General features: G+C 50.3%; 2 protein-coding genes and 1 long non-coding RNA gene across 3 annotated transcripts in view; 1 reads left to right on the top strand and 2 right to left on the bottom strand.

Moving 5' to 3' along the window:
- Window positions 1-4,737, top strand: part of DLX6 (distal-less homeobox 6) — a 5,289-nt gene extending 552 nt beyond the window's left edge. Inside the window, exons 1-3 of the mRNA XM_058296961.1 lie at window positions 1-239; window positions 1,475-1,668; window positions 3,522-4,737. The exon at window positions 1-239 is cut by the window's left edge and continues 552 nt beyond it. Of these exons, the coding sequence (XP_058152944.1) occupies window positions 1-239; window positions 1,475-1,668; window positions 3,522-3,773 (685 nt within the window). The 3' untranslated portion in view covers window positions 3,774-4,737. The remainder of the gene's footprint in view (window positions 240-1,474; window positions 1,669-3,521) is intronic.
- The window catches only part of LOC131278494 (uncharacterized), a 46,050-nt gene extending 39,848 nt beyond the window's left edge, over window positions 1-6,202 (bottom strand). Inside the window, exon 1 of the long non-coding RNA XR_009185813.1 lies at window positions 5,499-6,202. This is a non-coding gene — a long non-coding RNA (uncharacterized lncRNA). The remainder of the gene's footprint in view (window positions 1-5,498) is intronic.
- Window positions 6,203-14,244: 8,042 nt separating this feature from the next.
- On the bottom strand, window positions 14,245-18,633 carry DLX5 (distal-less homeobox 5). Its single transcript, XM_004470741.5, has 3 exons — window positions 18,080-18,633; window positions 16,033-16,217; window positions 14,245-14,946 (listed from the first exon to the last, which is right to left on the bottom strand). The coding sequence occupies exons 1-3, from the start codon at window positions 18,432-18,434 to the stop codon at window positions 14,617-14,619; spliced, it is 870 nt and encodes a 289-aa protein (XP_004470798.1). The 5' UTR covers window positions 18,435-18,633; the 3' UTR covers window positions 14,245-14,616.
- Window positions 18,634-22,957: the final 4,324 nt, after the last annotated feature.

Here is a 22,957-nt window from a genome sequence, read left to right as displayed (position 1 = left end):
CGCGCACTACCCTCTGCACTGCCTGCACTCGGCGGCGGCGGCGGCGGCGGCGGCCGGCTCGCACCACCACCACCACCAGCACCACCACCACGGCTCGCCCTACGCATCGGGCGGCGGCAACTCCTACAACCACCGCTCGCTCGCCGCCTACCCCTACATGAGCCACTCGCAGCACAGCCCTTACCTCCAGTCCTACCACAACAGCAGCGCGGCCGCCCAGACGCGAGGGGACGACACAGGTGAGAGGCCGCCTGGGCAGCTCGCTTCTCCCTCCTCCTGGCTGCCCCCCACCCGGTCCGCCCGCCCCACTCACTTCCTCAACGCCCGGGCCTCCTCCGGCCCCCTCCCCCAGCCGGCCCGGCGCTCCCGCTCGCCTGGCGCCTGCCTGCCGGCCTCGCTCAGCCGGGCCCCTTCCCGTCGCCGCGGACCCCCGGCTTCCCCGCGCGCGGCCCTTCTCTCTCCCCCGCCTCCGGCGCGCAGCTCCGGCTGCGCCCCCGGCTCGGCGCAGGCTTCGCTCCACAGTTGTCCCGCACTGCGCTCTCCAGCCCACTGGGACTGTGCGCCCTTCACCTTCCTCCTCCCCTCCGGGCTGTGGCTCTTGTTTGCCAGGACTGGGGACTTTTCTGAGCCGGAACTGGGAGCGTGTTTTGCTCCCCAACCTCCGCAGGACAGCCGGTGGCCTACTTTGCGTGGGGTGCCCGGTCCGCTTTGGTGACCCGGACGGAGGTGGCGGTGGCCTCGGGCTCTCGCTAAGCTGGTGACAATTGGGCTTTTAACCGCGGGCTCTGAGGTGTCCCCTACCCCCATCCCTGACCGGGCGCCCTCCCCCCAGGGTTTTTGCTACAATGTTGGCTGCTCCTTTGTTCGTGGAGGCGAAACAGCGAGCCTCGGGTGAATAGTTTTCAAACACCCGAAGGGGACCAGTTTGCCCTGTGAGGCACAGCCTGCTCGAAAGCTAGTCTGTGCGGCTGGTTGTGTTTTGTTTGGGGATTTGGTCCCTCTCAGCAGAATCATTTCAAGCAAGCCGAGGGCACATGATACACCGGGCTTGGAGACATCCTGTCAACTGGCCGCAAAAACACCCCGGTGGCTCAAGCACTGCCTAAGGCACTGTAAAGACAGGCCGACTGGCCCGGGTCTACCGAGGGAGCTGACGCGCCGCGGTGCCCTGCGCCTGGGGGAGCGGTAGGCGCCGTCTCCGCAGCAGCACAGCGCGGCTGTTTGCCCGAGGGCCTTGGGCGCCTCCTCAGTCCGGCTACCGCGCATTGTTAGGGCCAGAGGCTGGGTCTGGGAGAAGCTCTCGCAGCCTTTGGGAGCCCCCGGGCACCGTGGACCCAGACTGGTTTGGGCGACGTGGGGACGCTTCAAGGAAACCCTTAGAGGGCTTTGGGGAGACCGGCGCGGGCCAGGCCACGGGCAAGGAAAAAGCAGCAGTGGCCTAATTGGTGACCGCTCCTCTGTCCTTTGCTTGCAGATCAACAAAAAACCACAGTGATTGAAAATGGGGAAATCAGGTTCAATGGAAAAGGGAAAAAGATTCGGAAGCCTCGGACCATTTATTCCAGCCTGCAGCTCCAGGCTTTAAACCATCGCTTTCAGCAGACTCAGTACCTGGCCCTTCCCGAGAGAGCTGAACTGGCAGCTTCGTTAGGACTGACACAAACACAGGTAATTCCCGGGAAGCCTGAATATCCATGAGATGCTGACCCTGCTGGCAGGCTGGGCAAGGGCGCAAAGCACCTCAGGAGGCATTCTTGGCCTAGTCAACCAAGGATGGAAGGAGCTTAGTGACACATGCCTTTGCTGCAGATATGTACTTTCTCAGGACAACACAGTTTGGAATAAATGACCCGGTATTCTGGATTGGATTTGCACATCCTCCCAACCATCGGCAACCCCACCCCAGCCTAGTGTTCTTTGATGACCAAACTCATAATTCATTTGAGTCCTAATCCAGATCAGGACAACATGAAAAAGGATGAGCATGTAGGAGAAAAAGGTGCTCAGGCCAGGAGGTAGGATAAGGCCCATGTTTCTTAAGGGTCCTTTTGTGGGCCCTGGGACCTAATAAGGGTTTAAACTCATTGGCATAGAAAAATTATGAAGTGAAATGGAGAAAGGGGAAGCCAGGTTGGTATGAACTCTATTGGGGATTGGTACAAAGCACCAAGGTGCAGACTACTCATCCTAGGATGGCTGAAGTGGGCTTTTCTGAAGATTGACCTATGCTCAGTGGTTAAATCATCTTGGTTGACAGGCTGGTGCCGGCGGAGGTACCTCCCTGGAGCATAGGACTTGGGGGAATGGCAGAATTGAGATCAAAGAGAAATGCTCCCAAAATTACAGCAGGTGAAGTTGCAGTTAAATGCAGTTACTGAAGTCCTCCCATCCTACTAATTTGAGCTTGAAAGACATGGGGCATTTCAGACTTCACAGGAAAGGGCTTATGTGAGCATATTAGGACCCTGGTCATAAAGCCAGGTTGCAATCACCTGTGTTTTTGTCCTTTTTGATTTAACATAGCTGTTTGGTTTGGTAGACCTTATCTGAGGTGGCTGATCTTCATCGAGGGAACTTTAGATTTTATGAAACTATTGCTGGGGAATGAGTGTATGGTTGCCTTCAGCTCTTATCTTCTATTTAGCCAGCTTTCTCTTGCCTTGTTCCCTTTAGAACTGGGGTTTGATATGAAGGGATTCCTGCTATTCAGTAACTTGAAATCCTCTTGCAAAAGCAGATTCAATGGCTAATGGTTTTTAAAGGTAAAGAAAGCAACACCATAGAATTTCCTTCTTCAAATAAAGTAGATGTAGAATTTGGGCTTGGATATGCTCCCATCCCAGATTCTTGACTCACATTTAATTTTCAGAGGCTCTTTGACTTTTATTGACTGCACTAACAATCACGTGATGATTGTTGACCACAACTTGACTAGGAAATACACAAAATAGGGAGTGAAAGAGGTACAGTCCCTAATCCCTGTAGGATTACATGGACATGTTTATATCTGGAGCAAAATGCTCCTTGCATATATATGGCATGTGCAACACATGCATAGATAGATTCAAGGCACTTGGTTATAAACGTACAGGATTTATCTGTTTCTGTGCATAGAATCAGCCAGTTTTGGAGTTGGTATATATAAAAACAGACTATTGGAAGAGGTGCATTCAATTGCATGGCTTTGATCTGAAGAATGCTCCATTTAAAAGCCCTCCTTTAAGACTTTAACTCTGGCTATCTCACTCACCTTCTTTATTTTATTTTAATTCTTATTTATGATGTTATTTTGAACCCCAGGCTAGCACCCAACTCAAGAATTACAAGGGTATTAAGTATCCAGACAAAATACCTAAAACGTGGGGAGGAAAGGCAGAGGCTTGAGGGATTATTGGTATTTGCAGTGGTTTTTGTCGTTTTGTTTCGTTTTTCCTCCAAGCTATCACTTCCAAAGCCTGACTGACGCTAGAGTCACCTGTTAGATGTTTTTCGGGCCTAACGATCGCTGCATTTCGTTCCAGGTGAAGATATGGTTTCAGAACAAACGCTCTAAATTTAAGAAACTGCTGAAACAGGGCAGTAATCCGCATGAGAGCGACCCTCTCCCGGGCTCGGCGGCCTTATCGCCGCGCTCGCCGGCGCTGCCTCCGGTGTGGGACGTTTCTGCCTCTGCCAAGGGCGTCAGTATGCCCCCCAACAGCTACATGCCGGGCTATTCTCACTGGTACTCCTCCCCACACCAGGATACGATGCAGAGACCACAAATGATGTGAGTTGTCCGAGGGAAATCGCAATGCTAGAGAAACGTCTGGAAAAGGCAAGGAGGATCCGGGACCTGCTTGTATCTGCCAAACGGAGCCAGCCGAGGGAGCAGGCTCGGGAGAACTCCTTCGTGTGGCCAGGGACCAGCTGGGCGCTTGCTCCCTTGCTCTCTCTCTTTTCCTTCTCACTCTTCCCTTTCTTTTCCACCCCTCCTTTTCTTCCTACTTTCCTTCCCTCCCACCTTTCTTTTCCTTCTTTCCTTCTTTCCTTTCCTTACTTGTCTGCGTTGTCCCTTGAGCAACCTCAGTAATTGATCTTGCATCTCAGAGAGAGAATGGTTTCTATGCCAGTGCTCCTGAAACCCCTCACTGTAAGGATATCTTCCTTTCCCCTTTGGGAATCCAGGCTCCGAGCCTCCTCTTCTCTTTGGGAGTATCCATCAAATGACTTTTTCTACAGACATTTTTCCCTGACCAGAAGAATCTGCACAAACATGGCAGCATTTTTACTTGTTTAATGAGCTTAAGACATTACATGATGAAAGAGAAGCATTTTGGACCACTGCATTTTTATTTACCAATTTTAGACTGACAAAAAAAAAAAGGAAAAGAAATAAAAACCTCACGTAACAGCCTTTCTCTAAAGAAAAAGGAAATACTGGCTGTAAGATTAGAACGTTGCCACAGAGAGAACGCTGCATGTTTTATCAAAATGAAATGGACAGGAATTATGATAAAAACCACTCTTTCCCAGCCCCAAACCTAGAACTGGAATCAGGAAAGACAGAGAGAGGAACCAACCAAATTACCATTCTATTGCTTTGACACCTTCATTAGGTGAATTAGTGGCATTCACTAAGCTAATAGGGACGTTTATATGGAGAAACATTTCTGTATATATTGTTGAATTTTAGTTGTACATATACTTTGTATGTTTTTGTCTTCTTTCATATATGGAGTAAAAGCCACAAAATGCTGGGAGTGTCCTGTATATTCTCTCTGTGTGTCTCTGTCTTTCTCCCTCCCTCCTGCCTCCCTCCCTCCCATTATATTTTCTATCACTCTTAAAAGAAGTCCTATTCCCTAATATGGGAAGCTCTGTATTTGCAGCCCATCAAGTGCCTGCAAAGATGTCAGTTTGCACCACTAGCCTTTGTCTGAAGTACTTTAACAGCCATGGGTGTTTCTTGATTTCCTTTACCCCTTACATTTCTTTTATAATTTCTACACATTATCTCTTTTTTATAATATTAATACAACCTAGACATCTAGTAGTGATCAGTGCTGAAACTGAGTATTCTCTGTTCCCTTTACCCAGCAAAAATAATAATAGCTGTATCTTTGTTTGGAAGCAGTTAAAAAAAAAAACAAAGGAAAGAATAAAAAGAAAATAACAAAAAGTAAATGAACAGTTATAGCTACTTAATGTTAAAAACCAGTTGCAAGCTAGCTAGGTAGGAAAATGCACTATCCTGGATGAAATACATTCTTCCGATCTTGTGGAAAGCACAGAAATAATGAAAATGAAAAGTCCTTTCGTCATACAAGCAGGAAGCCCCGTACTGCGAGAATTAATGGCTACAGACCTGGGCATCCTTCAAATTATGAACCTTGAAACCACTGAGCCATTTATCAGAAGTCAATAGAGATACTCAGAGTGCTCCATATAATGACAGCGACATACAGTCGTGCAAAAGGACAGTCACTATAATTAGACACAAAGCAAAGACTACTTACCAATATACCCGTTCCTTTTTTTGTTGAGCAACTTCCACGCTCAGTCAGTCTTCAGAATGGTTTAAAACCGATCAGTCTTGTCATTTTCTAGCATTCGCATTGTTACATTAGGAAAAATGTTTTCTTTTTTCCCCCTTCCTACTGTGAAACTTTGGGTTCGTAGCTCCCCAGGATCAATTCTGAACAAAGCCTCCAGCTGCAGTGCCATCCAATTTGAAGCAGACATTGGGGACAATTTAAGGTTTTTATCCACAAGAAGGTTTTTTTCCATTCTCTTAAATGCAGCCATAATTAGAGTAATTTTTCATGTAGCCCGCTGATTACAGCGTTTTTACCGTCAAAGATAATTACCTGTAATTTTCTTCCACTTTTAATACTAAAAAGCCATCTTTATTTAGATTCAGGAACAGGAAAGGCGAAACAAAAGAGGGAAATTATTCTGTTATTCATACACAAATTGCAGAGACGTAGGACCTAAAATTGAAAATTAACCAAAATTATAATGCTGAAAAGAATGGAAGAGGCTGCAGAAGTACAGCTGGTAGTGGGGCTTTGCTGAATTATTCAAATTACGTTAGAGAGAAAGCTACCATACATCGAAACCAACACTAATTTTTCTTTAAAAAAAAAAATTTACCAGATACATGCCAAACCACTGTGAGCGCCTGGAATGCTGAAATCCAGCAAATGCATGTTAACACATTGGAGGTTGTTGTCATTAGGCATCGATCTCTCTTAACGTGAGTTTAATTCAACAAGAGATTCTGCCAGGGGGTCCCTCTAGAACTGTCCTTGGAACTGGGCTTCTTCTGGGTCTTCTGAAACTCAAGGGTTAATATTTTCACTTCTTAGAAAGTATTGACCCCATCGTAAACCGACTCCCAAGGGAGGGATTCGTAGGCGGGGCGTGGGCAAAAGGCATGGGCGTGGGTGGAAGGATTTCCCGCAACGCAGTGCCTACTACGCCTCCCCACATTAGATCTTCCCTGGAGGTTGCTGAGTTCGAGTTCTAGAGCCTCGCTCTGACCACATTTACCATTAAAAAAATAAAATAAAATAAAAAGCTGCGGGGAGGCTGCGGGTGGAGAGGATGATTTCTCCTCGGCGTCAATAAACATCTCATCTTTGGCATAACTTAGTCCAAAGGTTCCTTCCATCTGAGAAAGGCCTTTCCGCACTGGGGTGGGGGAACCAACGATGCTCAGGCTCCCATCCCAGTACTTCACTTCTCTAGGTGCCTCCAATGTCAACAGGGTCAGGAAACAACGTCATCTATAGATAGAACAGCACCTCTTCTAGCAGAAAGCTTCCTCGTTGCGTTCCTAAATCAGGCTTGTTTGTAACCTTGCATCGGCGTCGTGATCTGCGTCTCCGCCACTTACGCCCCTCCACCTTCACGGTCTGCACCGTTTGGGCCCGGCAGGCAATGACTCTATGGTCCCCAGCCCTGCCCGCCCCCCACTCCCATACAGCACACACACGCAAACACACATACACAAGCACGTAGAGCAGCTCGAGGCAAAGACTCTGCAAAGCAGGCTTCAAGGGTTTCAGAGGTCAGTTATCCCGGAAACTTTCCCGCAGGTGGGGTACAGATATCGAAGAGGCTACAAAGCAGAGGTTAAGTCTTAGACCTGCCTTTGAAAATATCCGCATACCTGTGATACCAAAGGAGCCCCGTTGCGAGCTCCATTTGCTTGCTTGACTCCCCAGTACATAAAATCATCGCCACTTGTAAAGACCTCAATGGATTCACCTAGCTTTGGTGAACAATTTTCAAAATGAATTTTAACTTGGAATCTCCAGCCGGATCCCCCAACACCTTAAAGAAACCTGGTCCATTTCCCAGTCTCTAGGCGCAAACTGCGCCAAATACATCAACAGCACAGAAAGCAAGAAAGACAAACCGAGTTCTTAAGGATCCCATTCTCACCCAAATCCCTTTATTCACCAGAACGACAGCCCTTTTACCGTTAAAGGGGATAGAAGGTCAGGATTGGGGGTGGGGGGGTGGGGAGGGGGGAATCTATGAAACAAAGTGATAGTCCATGATAAATTGCAACAGCAACAATATAGCTTTGAAAGTGTGAGAAGAGAAATATGAGGCACCTTGAAGTATGCAAGAAATAAAAACTTACCCCCAGTAAATATCTCTTAAGCAATGATCAGGGTCTAGAAATCTATACTGAACAGAAGCAGAGGAGGATATTTTTCTGAGTCTCAGGGCAGAAGCTCTTTCTCTATATTCTTGGTTGAGTGAGCACATCCAGGTGTGAAATTGTTTGCACACCCCAGCACCTCTTATATTGCCAGCAAAATTAGCTGTTATTACTGTCACTGTTTAGTGATGGTTAGCGTGATACAAAAAAAAAAAAAAAAAAACTGCTGTAATCAAGACCTGGCGCATCTTTGCAAATTACAGATAATTGTAAACGTCCAGATTATGATAATAGCATCCTAATCCAGCCTGCAATATAATTATTACAGAGTGTTACATCTGAAACTGTCCAGTAGGGCTAATTCAGCCATTATTTAGACCCTATTTTTGCACTGCAAATGGGTTGCTGAGTTGAAAATGTACGATTGTAATTTCACCGGGCACTCAATGAGTAATGGTATAGGAAGAGGAAAATACAAAAGTGAAATGTGAACAGTAGCGATCAAATCAAACCCTGAAGGACAAAAGACTGTTTGATTCATATGGAAAAAGAAGAGCGGGAATTAAGAAAATAGCAAATCACTGGTCTAAAGCATTACGTGTCCAAATCTTCAATATGTGCAGGGCTGATGTATTTGCAAGGGCTGCGTCTGCTGCTGCCTCAAGTCTGAAATAATTTTTTTCTTCTTTTTTCAACCTCCTGTCTTTCCCCCTCCTCTTAAAGCATTTTCCAGCTTCTTAAAAAAAAAAAGTACCCCTCCCCCAAAGGAAAGAACATTTGTCAGTTTTGCCATTGTTTCTTTTAAGGCTGCCTCAGAGCAGGCCCCTCACTTGTTTATGAGCATTTTCTTAAATGAGTTTGCAATCTCTCTTGTCATCAGAGCAAAACACCCTGGGTGCTTGAAAATGTTTCCATGTTCCATCTCCATTCTTTCATGGAGAACAGGTCTTAGAGAGTCCTAAAGGATATTAACAGAAAATGTATTAATTGCTGCTAATTAAATAAAGCCAGCTGGAAAGCTGCCTCCTCCACTCAGCTTGGCTGGCTATTGGTTTTAATCCCACCATTAACTTTTATTAATTAACACCCCCCCATAAACCAGCCCAGCTGCTTCTTTTGACTCAAGTCATCAATATGTTTCTTTCTAGATTCCAGAAAGTCCAGTTTTATGTGTTTTTTAAAAATGAACTCGCCCACCCCACCCCACCCGCAGCCCAAGAGCAAGATTAGTCTCTTCAAAAGCAGGCCGACCAAAGTGAGAGGGGTTCAGGGAGCTAGATGAAGAGGCTGGAGGGAAGCTGGGGGGCTGTGCTAGTCTGAGGAGTACTCTGAGACTTCAGCTGTTCCCTCAAAGAGGATGAACCCTGCCCTGAGAGAAGACCCCTGGAGTATAGTTCTGGTTGCTGGTGGAGACCTCCTGGTCAGGGATACTTAAATGTCTTCTCTCCCCAGGAGCTCACTCTTCCCACTTTGAACACAGTGAATTTCCTGGGCATGTTTTCCAGTCCCTAGGACAGTGCATGATAATTCTCCTTCCTCCTGTCACCTCACAGACCGGGGAGCTGCCCAGCCAGGTCCACCCCGCAGAGTGGCAAGTAGCCTTCGCTCCTGTGAATTTAAGGGCAATAATGAAATGTCCCCTGTTTAGTGACCCCTGTTCACAGACGAAAGTTGAGTCCATATTCTGTCTCTTCTCCCTCCCCTCTGCCCCCACCTTACAAATGGCAAGGGGCAGGAAAAGTCCCTAGATGACAATCAGCTTCCAGTGGCAGATTTCTATCTTCTCGCCTTGGCAAGGGAAAAAAAAACGCTTTAAAATAAATCATAGCTTGTGAATTGTTTACCGTCCTTAACCTCCATGCACTTCTTTGAAAGAAAATACAGTAGACTGTGTAAGGTGGAGATTTGACAGAGAATCAAGATTGAAACTTGGTGTGTGTGTGTGTGTGTGTGTGTGTGAAGGGAATGATGTTATGAAGTCATTTTTTTCTTTCCTGTGGGGAAAGGTCTTAATGTGTGGTATTTCACGGTTTCGTATAAATCTTGGTTTAGGATGTGGAACAGACTCAATAATACATGCGCTTTTGGCAAAGAGACGCCTTCTGATCCCCCTAAATCAGAAGTAAATAAGAAGTCCCAGGGAACAAAAGAGCAGAAACATTTAATTGCTACAAAGCAGGACTCACATCTCTCTTAAAGAGAGACTGCATGTAAATTCCCCTGGTTCCTATCTTCACGGTTCGAGCTCAACCTATAAAACAGGTTATTACTTTACAGCCGGCAGCCCTGGATGATTGAAGGGAATGCTCCCCCTCCCCACCCCCGGCCGTAGATACATATATACTTTCTGCTCTCCACCAGTGAGGAACCTAAAGCCTGTCAGATGTAAAAGAAAGAGCGGTGTATGTGTGTGTTGGGGGGGGGGGGGGGGGGCGGCAAGGCAGAGCAGAAAAATATTTAACCAATCCCACATGGGCCACCGCTATTTGGGTTGATTTTGAGGCCCGGAGTTCGTTGTACTGGGCCGGGGTTGGGAAAAAAAAAAAAACAAGTACTGTGTGCAAGGTCCGAGGGCAACCTGGGAAAGCGGGCGGAGGGCTGGAGCAAGCCGCAGCGCCCCCTCTCCAAGTTCCGGGGCGGTGGAAACCTCCACCCACCCGCTGGGCGGGCGCTTAAGGGTGGAGGAGGGAGGTGACCACAGGCGGATTCGCCGGCGTGGCGCGCTTCCCAGAGGTGCCGGAGGGCGTCTGCCCTCAGGGCGTGCCGCCGGGGAGGGCTGGAGCGCTCCGGGCTGGCGCGACCCCAGCGGCCAGTGGAAGGCGTGCGATCCAAGAGGTTGTGGGGAGGGTATGGGAGGAGTGGGGGGAGAGGGGTGGTTGGATAGCCCTAAAAGTCCCTCTTCACGAATAAAAGGAAGGGCTGAGGAGAGAGAAGGGGGGGAAGGGGGGAGGGCTGGGGGGGCTGTTCTAGCTGGCAGCCCGAGTACCTCTGGCTGGGGAGCTCCAGACCTAACGGTGTCAAGGCCCGCATGAGCTGTAGCGCGCTCGGAGAGGAGGAGAGCGCGGCCTGGCCTTGGCGCACTTGGGTGACTCCCGGGACAGCGCGGCCAGTACGCCACAAGCCGTGGGGTGTCCGGTGGGATCAAAGGGGCCAGAAGAGGCTAGCCGGCGCGTCTGGGATTGTGGGATAAGGGGCGGGAGAAAGAGAATTGGCCTGGGCGGAGAGATCCTGACCTGGCCTGTGTCAATGGGAGGGGGTGTGTGCGTGTGTGCCTGTGTGCTGGTCAACGCACCCCTCCCCCAGCCGAGGCCGAGCGCTGGGTGGATCCGAGTGTGGGTGGATAGACTCGCGGGTGGGGTGCCCCGACGGCAAGGAGAGACAGCGCGCGAGATCAAGGGCAGCGAGGTCTGCGGGTTCCTCTGTGTGTGTGTCTCAGGCCTTGTGGCTCAGCACTGGAGCCGCCTGGCACCCACAGGAATGCGTCTTCTCTCGGCTCCCCAAGCCGCCCCCTGTTCCGCCAGGAAAAAAAGGGGGGGGGGGGGAGGGCAGAGATCTGCCTATCCCAACCCGAGACTCAAACAAAGGACAATTTATCTTACAAGAGGACCCAGGAGGCAGACAGGACACCGTGGAACCGCACTGGCCCTGCCTGCATACCCCGGGTCTCTTGGGCATTGTGAGGAAGCCTAAGATGGGGGCAGAGGGTCAGGAAAATGGGAGTGAAGGTGGGAAGAGACCTATGAAAGAAAACTAAGTCTTAGGATGGGCTTGATTTATCTTGGGAGCTCTAGGTCTCAGGCTAGACAACTGGGGACGCGAAGGCGTAGGCGATAGAGGGGACGCCTGGAGCGAGTCCTCGCGAGTGGGGTTGGTGCGCCCGGGAATATGCTGAAGAAATATACACTTTTATATTAGATATAAGAATAAACAATGAAGAGGGAAAGGGAGGGTGGGAGGGAGAGCGAGGGCGGGAAACATCACGGATATTTTTAGACTTTGCTGAGTATCTGTTATTTTTACATCCTTGGGCGCAGGACTGCAGGGAGTTAAATTCCCCGGGGAGAATCCCCATGGTGCCAGGGAAAACCCGCTGGAGATTGGTTTGCCAGAATATTTTTGTCCACGGCTCCTGGACCAAGTTTAAAAAAACAAAAACCGCGCAAGAGAAGAGGCCACTAGGAGTGGAAGAAGTGAGGTTAGCGCAAGGGAAGGAATCCTGAAACCGAGCCTGTGTCCGCGCGGCGTTGGGCCTGACCGCCTCGCGAGGAGGCTTTAGTGTCTTTAACAGCAGCTAGCAACGACAAGGCTGGGGGTGGGGGTGAGAGGGTTTGAGGGGTGGGGTGGAAGGTTGTCATTAAAGAAGAGCTTCTCTCTCCTTTCCCGCGTAAAGTCTGAGCTCAGCTCGACCGCGCCGGGTGGTTGGGTGTAGTATGAAAGGGATCCCCTTTGGTCAAAGCCAAGGGGGATGGGGTTATGATGGGGACCGCTAGGAAAAATGTCTGTCTTCTCCCTGTGCAGAGAGGGAAAGGGCATTTCTTGCCACTGCCAGGCAGCCAGTAGGTGGGAAATGTTAGACTTGTACAGTGGATGCGCACCGCCGCCCCCAACCTTCCCAAACACGCACCCAGAGGCGGAGAGAGGCGCCCGCGCAGGGGAAAACCAGGCGCTGGCAAGTCTGGAGCGCCGGGCTTCTCATAGCCGGATTCGCCCGAAATAAAGTGCGGGCTTTGGTGTAATGGAAACTCCCGAAATCCTTACAAGCAAAGGAAAAAAAAGAAAGAAAGAAAGAAAAGCAGGAAATAGATTCTTTCACTTCTTCCCCCCAATCCTCCATTCTCTGCCAGCGCAGAAAACAAAGTGGGGCGCCTTTTTGGCTTTCCTCCCCGAACGCCTCGCCACTCGCAACGGATCCGGCGAGAGAGCGCCTTGGCAGCCTCGGCGCTGGTGGAGACCAAGTTGTGAGGCGCTGCCGTTCCGGCGTTTGGCCGGGAGCAAGGGTCCAGAGTCCAGGCAGCCGCGCTCTGGCTCAGCCTTGAGCGGTGCCCGGGCCAGGCAGGGCGCTTCTAAAGACCCGCCGAACCACTGAATCCCTCATGGCCCAAGCCGTTTCAAACAGACGAGCTAGATTTCCCTCCTGGAAAGAAAGGAAAGGGGAAGACAATGACGAAATCCAGGGGGGTGGGTGGAGGAGGGGTGAGGAAAGGAGAGGGAGAGAAACAGAGGGCACACAGGTAAATTCCTCTCTGGACACACAGCGTGCCTTTTCGGGTCTAGTCTCAACCCTGGAAGGACCTTCTCAGAAATTCTCAGATGACACCATGTAATTTTTAATGTTCTAATCCCCTCCCTTTAAGAAGGCTCTTTTTTCCACAATAATTGCTGCCGACTTCCTAGCTATAAAATATTTCACATGCACCTTATCATTCCCAAAGTACGTTTTCTCTTGGTATCCTAAGGAAATAGAGTCGGTGAAAGGACAGACATTCAGAAAGACTCCTACAATTCCGGCCTGGGGGCACAGTTCTAGACACCTGCTGTAGCTTTGGTCTCACTATTGATGTCTACCTGAAGGGGCACAGGGAGAAGGATGGGACATAGGCCATGCTTACTGCAATTCCTCCTTCTCTGCCCCAGAGAAAGCTTCACAAAGGAGAAATCCCCTGGAGATTCAATTTCTCATCCTTTGGAACCTGCTTTGCCACTGTTTATGTAAAAGCAAAGCAGAGGGAGCTCCTTCCTGTAAAAACCATAGAGTGGTAAAGAGGATGGGGGAAAATGTTTTTATAGTAAGAATATTATCTCTCATAAAATGAAATCAACATGGAACCACAATGCTTTTATTCCTTTCCTCCACCCTGCAATTTCCTTTTTTGGTTGGTGGACAAATGCCCCACCACCTGTCCTGCTTGGCCTACTGATTTAGGTCCATCATTGTTCTAAATTCCTAAAATCCAGAGAGGGAATCAGGGCTCCAAATCAACTTTAGACTCTCTGAAAGAGCTTAGATAAATTTATAATATATTAAAAGATTCTAAAGCTCTCCCATTTACCTTGGCCCAAAAATTTCAGATGTTAAAAAAAAATTAATACGAATGAGGGCAGATTTATTTTTCTTTTTCTCATCTCTGGAAGCTCCCTTCCAAGGGAGTGTAATTTGTCTAATTGCTCTGGCAATACACAGTGGCTGATGGGAGGGGGGCAGTTCACGCTAATTGCCTTGGGCTTACAATTCAGAGGGGTTATTGAGGGATTTCTGTTGCCTTCTCACTCACTTACAGGGTGGGAGGAGTGTATTTAGATTCCATTATTACTTTCTACCTGAAATAATTTGGGGTTAAATTTAAAATGATCTAAACTTTTTTGTGTGTGGTTAGGCCAAAAAAACACGTAAATGCATATTATAGAGCAGTATTATAAACAGGTCATCTACGCATTGACATATAAAGTACAGCACCAAACATACAAACATGTACATCCATGAAACCCTGATTTCTGTCTTTTGCCTTTTTGGATCTCTGCAGAGCATGACGTCCTTTAATTGCCTGCATAAAACTTCTCCAGCCAATTATCAGAGGGCCAAATAGGAGTATTTTTTTTGGAAACATTTTACTTTCATGGTCGAAATAATTTTATTTATCCAGAATATACAGTTAATTCCTCTATCTACACTTATTTACATGGTTAAAATAACATTGAAAAAAGTCTTTTGAAAAGTTGAGGTCATAGATTTCAAGGCACCATTGATAGTGTCCACAGTTGCGCAAAAAAAAGTTCGTCTGTAAAAAGAGAGGACGAGGGTCCTTTGAAATGCAATAACTTACATGCAAAAAAAAAAAAAGCTTTACACATGAATCTTTTTCTTTCCATTTTCCAAACTTCCCCATATGAATGCCTTTCTTTATGATTTCTAAAACAGCAAAACACAGTAGTCCCAAAGAGAGAGAGAGAAAGCGGCTGGTCTAATAGAGTGTCCCGGAGGCCAGCGCCAGCGGGTGCTGTAAGGAGCCGGGCGGCGGCAGGTGGGGATTGATTGAGCTGGCTGCGCTCGGGTACCAGGAAGCCGAGTTCTCCAGGTAGCTGGACGCAGGGGATGGGTTGGAGGTCGGAGGGTGGGCATGAGGGTGGTGGCTGAGCGAGCGGGATGAGCCCTGAGGCTCCCACACCGCCGGAGACTGTGGCGAATTACAAGCCATAGGGTCGCTGGAGCTGGGACTGTGCTCCGGGGGCATCTCCCCATTTTTCATGATCTTCTTGATCTTGGATCTTTTGTTCTGAAACCAGATTTTCACCTGGGTGGGGGAACAAAGGCACACGTTACCCGGACACTCAGAGGCGATCCCTGTGTTCCCCGGGGCGTCGGTAGGAGACAGCTTCAGGTCTGCAGACGGCGGGACCCAGGCGTCTTCCCGCGACTCACCGTCTTTGCCGAAGTGGCTGGGCCTGGGCAAAGCCTGGGGCGCGCGAATGGAGGCGGGCGCCCAGGCAGTCTCAGTGCACCCAGGCCGCCACAAGGGCGCAACCCCAAGCCTTTTGTCTTTGGTTTGGGCTGGGGGAGGGGAACGCGAACGCGGCCTGTGTGCGAGCGAGGGTCTGCAGTGGCGTGCGCTCAAGTGTAGGCCCGCGCAGGGCTATGGCAAAGCGGAGCCCCGAGGGTCTCCAAAACAGCATCTGCAGCCGGACCGGCAGAGGCGCGCGCGCGTGTACTGGGGGACACAAGCGATTCCCCAATCTTCCGCTCCTCTCCATTCGCTGCCTGCTCAGCGTCCTCTGCCTGCAGCGCTGGGCGGTACTCGAACATTCTTTATACTTCTGTACGCCTTAGCCGGGTTGGAGTGGAAGTGAAGGGGTTGCAAAACAATCCTGGAAGATTTTCCCATACAACAGCGCCCCCCACCCCAAAGCCCGGGACCCTGTGGCTTCTGCGGCCTAAAGCTCTGGCAGAAGCAGGGCGCGACTGAGTTTTTCCTGTCCGAGGCAACGTTCCTGGCCTTTGCACAGCCTGAGACCACTGCGAGGCCTCCGGGTCCTGCTCACCCCGGGGCGGCTACGCATCACCTAACTTCTTAAGGCTGCGAGGACATCCTGGAATAACTCTCACCTTTTCACCAACTTGGGAGATTGACCCCTTCCACCCCCTCCCGAGACTCCATGCGGGGGCATCTCGGGACGAACAACGTCCCCGATCCGTCCCCATCGTCGCATGGTGGCGACACCCGGGCTGACTCATGGAGGGAAGGGCTCGAGGGGAAGGGGGGCGGTGTCTGAGTTTCTCGCGAGCGCCCTCGAATCGGCCCCAGCGGATAGGGACTGAACCTCGCGACCCAGCCAGGCTCGCAGCCCAGGCGGGGCCTGAGCCCGACCGCGCCTCGGTTTACCTGTGTTTGCGTCAGTCCCAGCGAGGCAGCCAGCTCGGCGCGTTCTGGCAGGGCGAGGTACTGAGTCTTCTGAAACCTTCTCTGTAACGCGGCCAGCTGAAAGCTGGAATAAATAGTCCTGGGTTTGCGAACTTTTTTTGGTTTGCCATTCACCATCCTCACCTCGGGCTCGGCCACTTCTTTCTCTAAATAATCAAAACACATCCGGTTAGAGCTTGTCGGTAGACAATGGGCGTTTTGCAAAGAACCCTTAAATGTAGCCCCTGAGTTTCTTACCATGCAGTCTTCACTCTCTTTCCCTACATATCGCCCCCTTTGCTTTACAAGGCCCAGATAAAGACGCTTCTCCCGAAATCATGGAAAAGCCGTGATTAATTCCCTACCCTGTTCATTCAGATTCTCAAGGACTGGTTCAAAGCCCTCCTACAGCCCAGCTTCCTTCTTGGTGTCTGGAATTCAGCCCATGCCACGATTCCTACTTCTCCCGAACTTTTTACTCCCACCTTCTGTTCCCCCGCGTTTCTGGGGTGAGAATGGTCAGCCCCTCCCGGGGCCCTCCGCGGTGAACGCGCTTCGGTCAGCGTCTGTTCGGGCGCCAGCGGAGGCCAGACTCATGGTCAGGGAAGACGCTAACTGAGGTCTCCAAAGTTCAAAGACCCACGAGCAAACTGTGCTCCTTCACTTCAGCAGCGAGCGGTCGTTGCTGCAGACAGAGGGCCGATTATGCAGCCCCCATAATCTCACTGCAGATCAGCGAGGGCACAGATGTGTCTGGTTTCTTTTACAAATAGATTTAATAAGTTCTTGGCCAAAGGGGGAAAAAATCTTCCACTTATGCACGAAATACAGAGCCAGTGAAAGAAACGAAGGCACCCCACCCCCGCCCTCTCTTTAATGTTCAGCAAGAGTCGCACATTGGAAAGGACTAGGTGGTGGTTGTGGTGGTGGTGGGGTTTGTCAAGATGATTTTCTCATCTTTTAGTATCAAAGGGGGAATAGATTTTCTGAACCCGTGTTTTACAAATGTGTCCTGGGGCCACAAGGCCCCTTCTCCCAAAGTACCAATTTATCAGAAGCGCCCATCCCCGGAACACGCGGAGAACCTCTCTATGGGGTATGTCTGTGGCGAACTCTTGGGAGAGGAAGGGTGGAGGGTGAGGGCTGTGGGGCTGTGGTCTCAGTACTGCCAGCACAGGGGATGCTAATATTAGCAGGATTATTAATGTGCTGGTGGGAAGAAATCAAACTCCACGAGTAAAACCTCTCCACAGAGGCCTCATGCCTCTCTTTTACCGCCCAAGCTCACTAACCCTCTTAAACTCTCCAACTAAGTTCCCTAAGGAGGGAGTGGGAGGAGGAGGAAGACAAATTTTAGGCACCAGCGGGGTGGGGGTGGGGGAAATCCCTCCAACAACGTGACCCCTTAGAAAAACCCTCCGCCACCTTTAAATGGCTCTTTTTGTTTTTGGCAGTGCCTTGGATAAACCGCAGCGCTCCCGGCGTGCCCTTCCTCTGGTGGTCTACAGCTCCCCAAACCCGCCACCCGCCCGGCGCACTCGGGGCACTGGCACGGCTGACTCGTGGCTGCTCTCATACTAATCCCGACAGAGCCTTTGAGCCAGCCTTCCACTCTCACTCTCACTAGCCAAGCACACCTTCCAGAATTTCCAACAAACTAATTTCCCCTTTATTATGCAAACGCCACTGGGGCTGCTAGATTCTTTCTTCCCTCCACCTCTACCCCCCCCCCCCCTTTCCAGCTTTGCTGGTTTCCTGGCCGGGCAACCAGGGAATCCCGCGACAGAGGGCCTCCCAAAGGTGCCGGAGGGAATAGACGCTAGTCCGAACCCCCGCAGGCTCCTTCCACTAAGAATCCCTAAAATGCTGGCCCCGGAACCTTTCTTGGCTGCAGAGTCCCGGCGCCCACTCCGTGCTGGGTGAACCCCATTCCAGTGGATGGCGTGGCCTCCAATATCCCAACCCATCTCGCCTCCGAAGTCCTGGGCGACCCTGTATCTGACCCTCTCCCCCCCCCCTCCCCCCGTACCTGGCTGGCTGGCGGCGCTTGGGACGCGGTTGTAGGCGCCGCCGTACTGGTGGTAGGGGCTGGTGTAGCTGTAGTCCGCGTAGGCTTTGGCTGGGTAGCTCCCGGCGGACCCGTTCACGCCGTGGTACTGGTATTGGTAGGGATTGAGCGCTTTGCCGTAGGAGGCCGAGGTAGGAGAGCAGTAGCCATGTGGGGCTCCCCCGGTGGGGCTGTAGTAGTCGGAATCGGTGGCGGACGACTCCGGCAAAGTTGGAGATTCCTGAGACGGATGGTGCATGGCTGCGGACGTCTGGAACGGAGCTTGGAAGTCGCCGGATCGGATGCTGGGGACTCTTCTGTCAAATACTCCTGTCATCGCTCGCAGGCGGCAGCGACTCTTTCTGCTGCTGTGGTGGCGGCAGCTGCCGGAGTTGGCTGTGGGGCTGTCCTGTTCTAAGCAGACATGGCTGTGGGAGTGAGGGAGGAGGAGGAAGAGGAGGAGGAGGAGAGAAGGAGGAGGTGGCGGCGGCGAGGAGGAGGCTGGGAGTCGTGGAGGCTCTGTCTCCGGCAAGCTCACTGCTGGCTCAGGCGCAGCACAGCCTTGGTTAAATCCTTAATTGCGCGCTTACGCACAGCGGGGTGGATCGGGTTCCATTGGTCAGGGCCTCGGAGCAGCAGCAACACCCTAACTCGTCCAACTAGTTTTAGCACAACAAAGCATTGCTTAAAAAAAGAAGAAGAAGAAGAAGAAAAATGGAGGGGGTGGGGGGAGTACGCGTGTGTGTGTGCTGTTGCTCTTTGGAAAGGGGGGGGGGGGGTCTCGGTCAATTGTTTTTAGTGAACACTAGAGATAACACAGACACCCCAACGCGCAGCTCTGTAATGCCTGGAGACAATGTTTTCCAATCAACAGCCTCGGAAAAAGCGCGTTTGGGGTATGAGGTCCGTGACAGTATTTTCGTGCACCACACACTCCGCCCCCGTGGGCTGCACTAGGGGCCAGTGTGGAACTGAACACTGATATTGGAATGAGGAGTCCAGGAAGGGGTGGGGGTGGGGAATGGAGGACGAAGGCTAAAAGGAAGGAAGGGAACACAGCACTTTTAATGGCCTGTTGCAATTTACAAGTGTTGAAAATTTGCGATTTGGGTAAAGACAGGCAAATGTACAACGGTCGCTTTCTTTGCACAAGATAAGTATCTTGAGGACACAGGCATGTCAGAGATGCTCCAGAGTGCACGCTGTCCATTCAGCAGTTAATGAAAGATTTCATACAATACTGATGCCTAAAACAATCCTTAAAACAATCACTGTCCCAAGCACAAACAATGATGCCCAAATCCTCAGTTTGCTACACCCACAAGAAGAGTTGGGTAGCCCCATTTCTGTTCAATATTCTATTTGGAAGTCATTGGAGTAGAGGCGCTGTAACTCTGTGTCCGGTGATCAGATTCCCTCAAGAGTGAATGGATGCCTCTGAAACCGAATGGGAATCCCCAAGAAGTCAGGGAAGTACACAGAGATCAAAAGCCCTTTTGCGAAATTGGGAGATACCCACAGATTTCTCCTTCCTGGCTTCATGGACATGGAACCTGGGGGCCCCTCCTCACCATTACCCAGGTCCAGCTCGGATCCCCTGGGTCCTTTATTTCCTGCCGTGAAAAAGTCTCAGCTCATATGAGAAGAGAGAAAGGGTTCAGGAATCAAACACTTTGGACACGTGGTGGTCCAGACTTTGCTTTTTATGACATGTCACTGCTCCAAAAGTGATCCAGCTGGGAGCTCAGAAATGTCATGTTAGTTGTTCTTCTGCTCCCCATTTCCACTCACTTCAAATAGGCAACTCCAGGAGCTGTATCCTGATTTGGGCTGCCCGGCATCTTCCCCCAAGGCCCAAGACGGGGAACCTGGGAGCTCCACTGGATATCCAGTTCCACCAGACAGAAGGTCTGGACTCTCATCCCCGCCCCTACGCGCCAACCAAAAAAGAAAGCGCCCATGTTATGTTTAGTCTAGTGTTGGTTTAGCTTTTCTTTCGCTGTGAAACTACTCGGGCCCAAAGCAAGGGTCGGCAGAGAGAGTTGGAGTGTCTGGAACGCCGGTCGGGCTCGTGAACGGCCCCACGTGCACCAGCTTCCAGACTCAGCAGTCTGGGCGCCATAAAACCACAGCTATTGACCAGCTGCCCTTGGGGGCAACTTCAGAGCGGGCGCATACAGGGAAGCAGGGCGGAGATGTAGCAGGGGCCGGCAGTGCCCTCTTCCTTGCCCGCTTGGCGTGCTTGTGGCCTGCTTCGCCCCGGGCTTCTCCAAGATCGACGCCTGGGTCAAGAGAGTTGCAAGTGCCGGCCTGCCCAGCACTGGCCATTTCGTCGCGGCTGTTCAACCTCCAGATTTAGGCTGAGGGGCTAGGATGCTGCTGGGAAACACCGTTCCAGGGCTTTGCTCTGGAGAAGTTCTCAGCACCCATCGAGTCACTTTAGACACATCGTGCCACATGACTCGCTTCCCCACACCTATGCCAGGGACAGTCTAAAGCAGCTCCGTGAAAGGCCAGCAGCCCAGGTAGTAGAGCAGCCCTCCCACTGGTCTCCTCCCTCCCCTACAGATTTTGTTTACTAGAAATTTAAAAGTTACAATGTGCAGGGAAATAAGGTCAATAAGGTTATGCTAAACAGGGTGTTCCTAGCAATTCTCTTAGACCTTGCTGAGAAGGCAGTTTCCAATCAGGATGAGATTGGAAGCTGCAGAGTTGGGGCAAAATTCAGAAGCGTGATCGTCTAAATCCCGTGGAACACAAGAGTTACATACAATGCTAAGATGTAGACCTTGCTAAATTTCGTGCCCACTACCCTCCTCCGGGCAAAAGAGACATCCCTTCTCCAATTTTACAAAGGACAAGGAGGAATGGGACAGCACGATAGAATTTAACGTCTTTGTTTCAATTTCCAAAGAGGTATAGCTCTCATGCCAGAGTGGGCCACTTTGTGCAAAGGCTGATGTTAGAGACAGCTCCAGATCTGAGTGTGTCCCTGAGAGTCCAGAGCCCCAATTTTCTTGACTTTGTTCTTTTTTCTTGGGTTGATCTCACCCCTGTCCCACACCTTTTACTTAAAGACAGTCGGGAAGAGGGAGGGAAAGCTAAGTTAAAAGGAGTCCCCATTGGGTTCCCCGTTTCACAATATAGTCAGTGTGACTGTGCACCGCTGGCCCTGAGCTCGGCCGCACACGCGCGTGTCCCGGGAAGCAACTTTTGCTCTTACTGGGAGGCGGGGGACGCGGTGTTCTTACACCAAGATTCCGAACTTCGTCTTAAGGCCAGCAGGACGGTCGCTGTTGCAGCTTTCAAAACTCACCGACCGGCCCAGCTATGGAGAACAACCCCACGGCATTAAACTCCTCCAGAACTGTGCTCCCCACTGCGACACGTAGGAAGAACTTTCATCTTGTAGTAGCCGAAATCTCCAGGGCGGGGTGGGGGGATGGGGGGACTACCACCCGAGCAGTAGCGTAAGTCTTTACCACGAGCGCCACCCTGTGTCCGCGAGGAAGAGCTCGCAAATGGCAGATGTTTCCCCAGCTTGGTCACCGGATTGAACCCACTACCATGTGGCATTCCTTCCCTCTGCTCCTAGCAGACCTTTCCACTCGCAAGCCCCTTCCTTCCTTTCCTTTACTCTTTACACATTCGCGACCACCCCCGCCCCCAGCCCTGGGTCCACACCCAATTCTTTTTCTGGGTCTCAACTCCACGCCACCAGCTCTATTCCATCTTCCCAAATCGGGTGCCTGGAAAAGGTCGAAGTGAGGCTCTCGAAGGCTTCCGGTCATTCATTCACCACTCCTACGAAATGGAAAGATGGTACCTCTCTAAATTTGCAAGGGGAGAGCCAAGGGAAGAGGGAGGAAAGATAATTTTCATAACTGTTTCAACTCCCTTTTCTCCCTCTGTCCTGTCTGGAAATCTATCTACTCGTATATATCACCCAAAGTAGAACATCCTTTGCCCTTGAAGCTCAGACAAATCAATACACCTGAAAATATTTAATTTATGAACTTAGGATCGTTTTGATATGGATACTAAGTTTCGTTTACTTAAAACGTTGTGCATGTGAATCTGATGCACGTATTTCAGGTAAAGAAAGGACCCTATAATATCAATCGAAAGCTAGCATCGGATATGTAAATTTGATATAAAAAATGATTTTTACTTCAGAATTTCTATGAATGGAATCCTTGTCTTTTATTTTTATTTTTTTCTGTATTTCATTTATTTCTCTTCCCTTCCCCCACCTCTCTGTGTCTTGTCGCTGTGTTCTTCTCCGCCCTGCATTGGGAAACTGTGTCTCTTTTTTGTTGTTGTTGCATCATCTTGCTGCCTCAGCTCCCTGTGTGCCTGTGCCACTCCTGGGCGGGTGGCGGCCCTCCTTGCGCGTGGGGCTCCCTTACGCCCCGGACACGTAGCAGGGAACAGCACTCCTTGCTGCCGGCAGCACTGCATGAGGGCCAGCTCACCAAACGGGCCAGGAGGCCCTGCCCTGGGTATGGAACCCTGTGCCTCCTATATAGTAGGCGGACACTCTATTAGTTGAGCCAGGTCCACTTTCCAGGAGTCCTTGTCTTTTAAAAGTTCTGTTCTAGTGCTGAGGTTTATTTTTCTTTTTATTTGCAATACATTGTCCATTGCTTTTCTTTATGTGTCCAGTGAAAAATGCGCTCAGAACAGTTAACTGTTATTGTATCTTTATTGATCACAATCCATGAAGAGCACTTTTCATCCCAGAAATCTGAGTGCAAGCAACACTGGTTAAGTCACACATTTTGTAGATGTATATCTGAGTAACCATTTTTTATAATATGTATTTTTTCTGTTTTCTTTATTTGTAATATATTTTTATTT

This window comes from Dasypus novemcinctus, chromosome 5 (genome assembly GCF_030445035.2).
Source record: "Dasypus novemcinctus isolate mDasNov1 chromosome 5, mDasNov1.1.hap2, whole genome shotgun sequence".
NCBI classification, from domain to species: Eukaryota; Metazoa; Chordata; class Mammalia; order Cingulata; family Dasypodidae; genus Dasypus; species Dasypus novemcinctus.
This window is presented reverse-complemented; position numbering and strand designations above follow the sequence as displayed.

Bases quoted from the DNA above. Each gene is read 5' to 3' on its own strand.
- DLX5 (XM_004470741.5), bottom strand. From the start codon at position 18,434: ATGACAGGAGTATTTGACAGAAGAGTCCCCAGCATCCGATCCGGCGAC. The intron at 16,218-18,079 runs GTACGGGGGGAG...TTGATTATTTAG, and splicing joins AAGCGCCGCCAGCCAGCCAG to AGAAAGAAGTGGCCGAGCCC. The intron at 14,947-16,032 runs GTAAACCGAGGC...TCCCCCACCCAG, and splicing joins TGGGACTGACGCAAACACAG to GTGAAAATCTGGTTTCAGAA.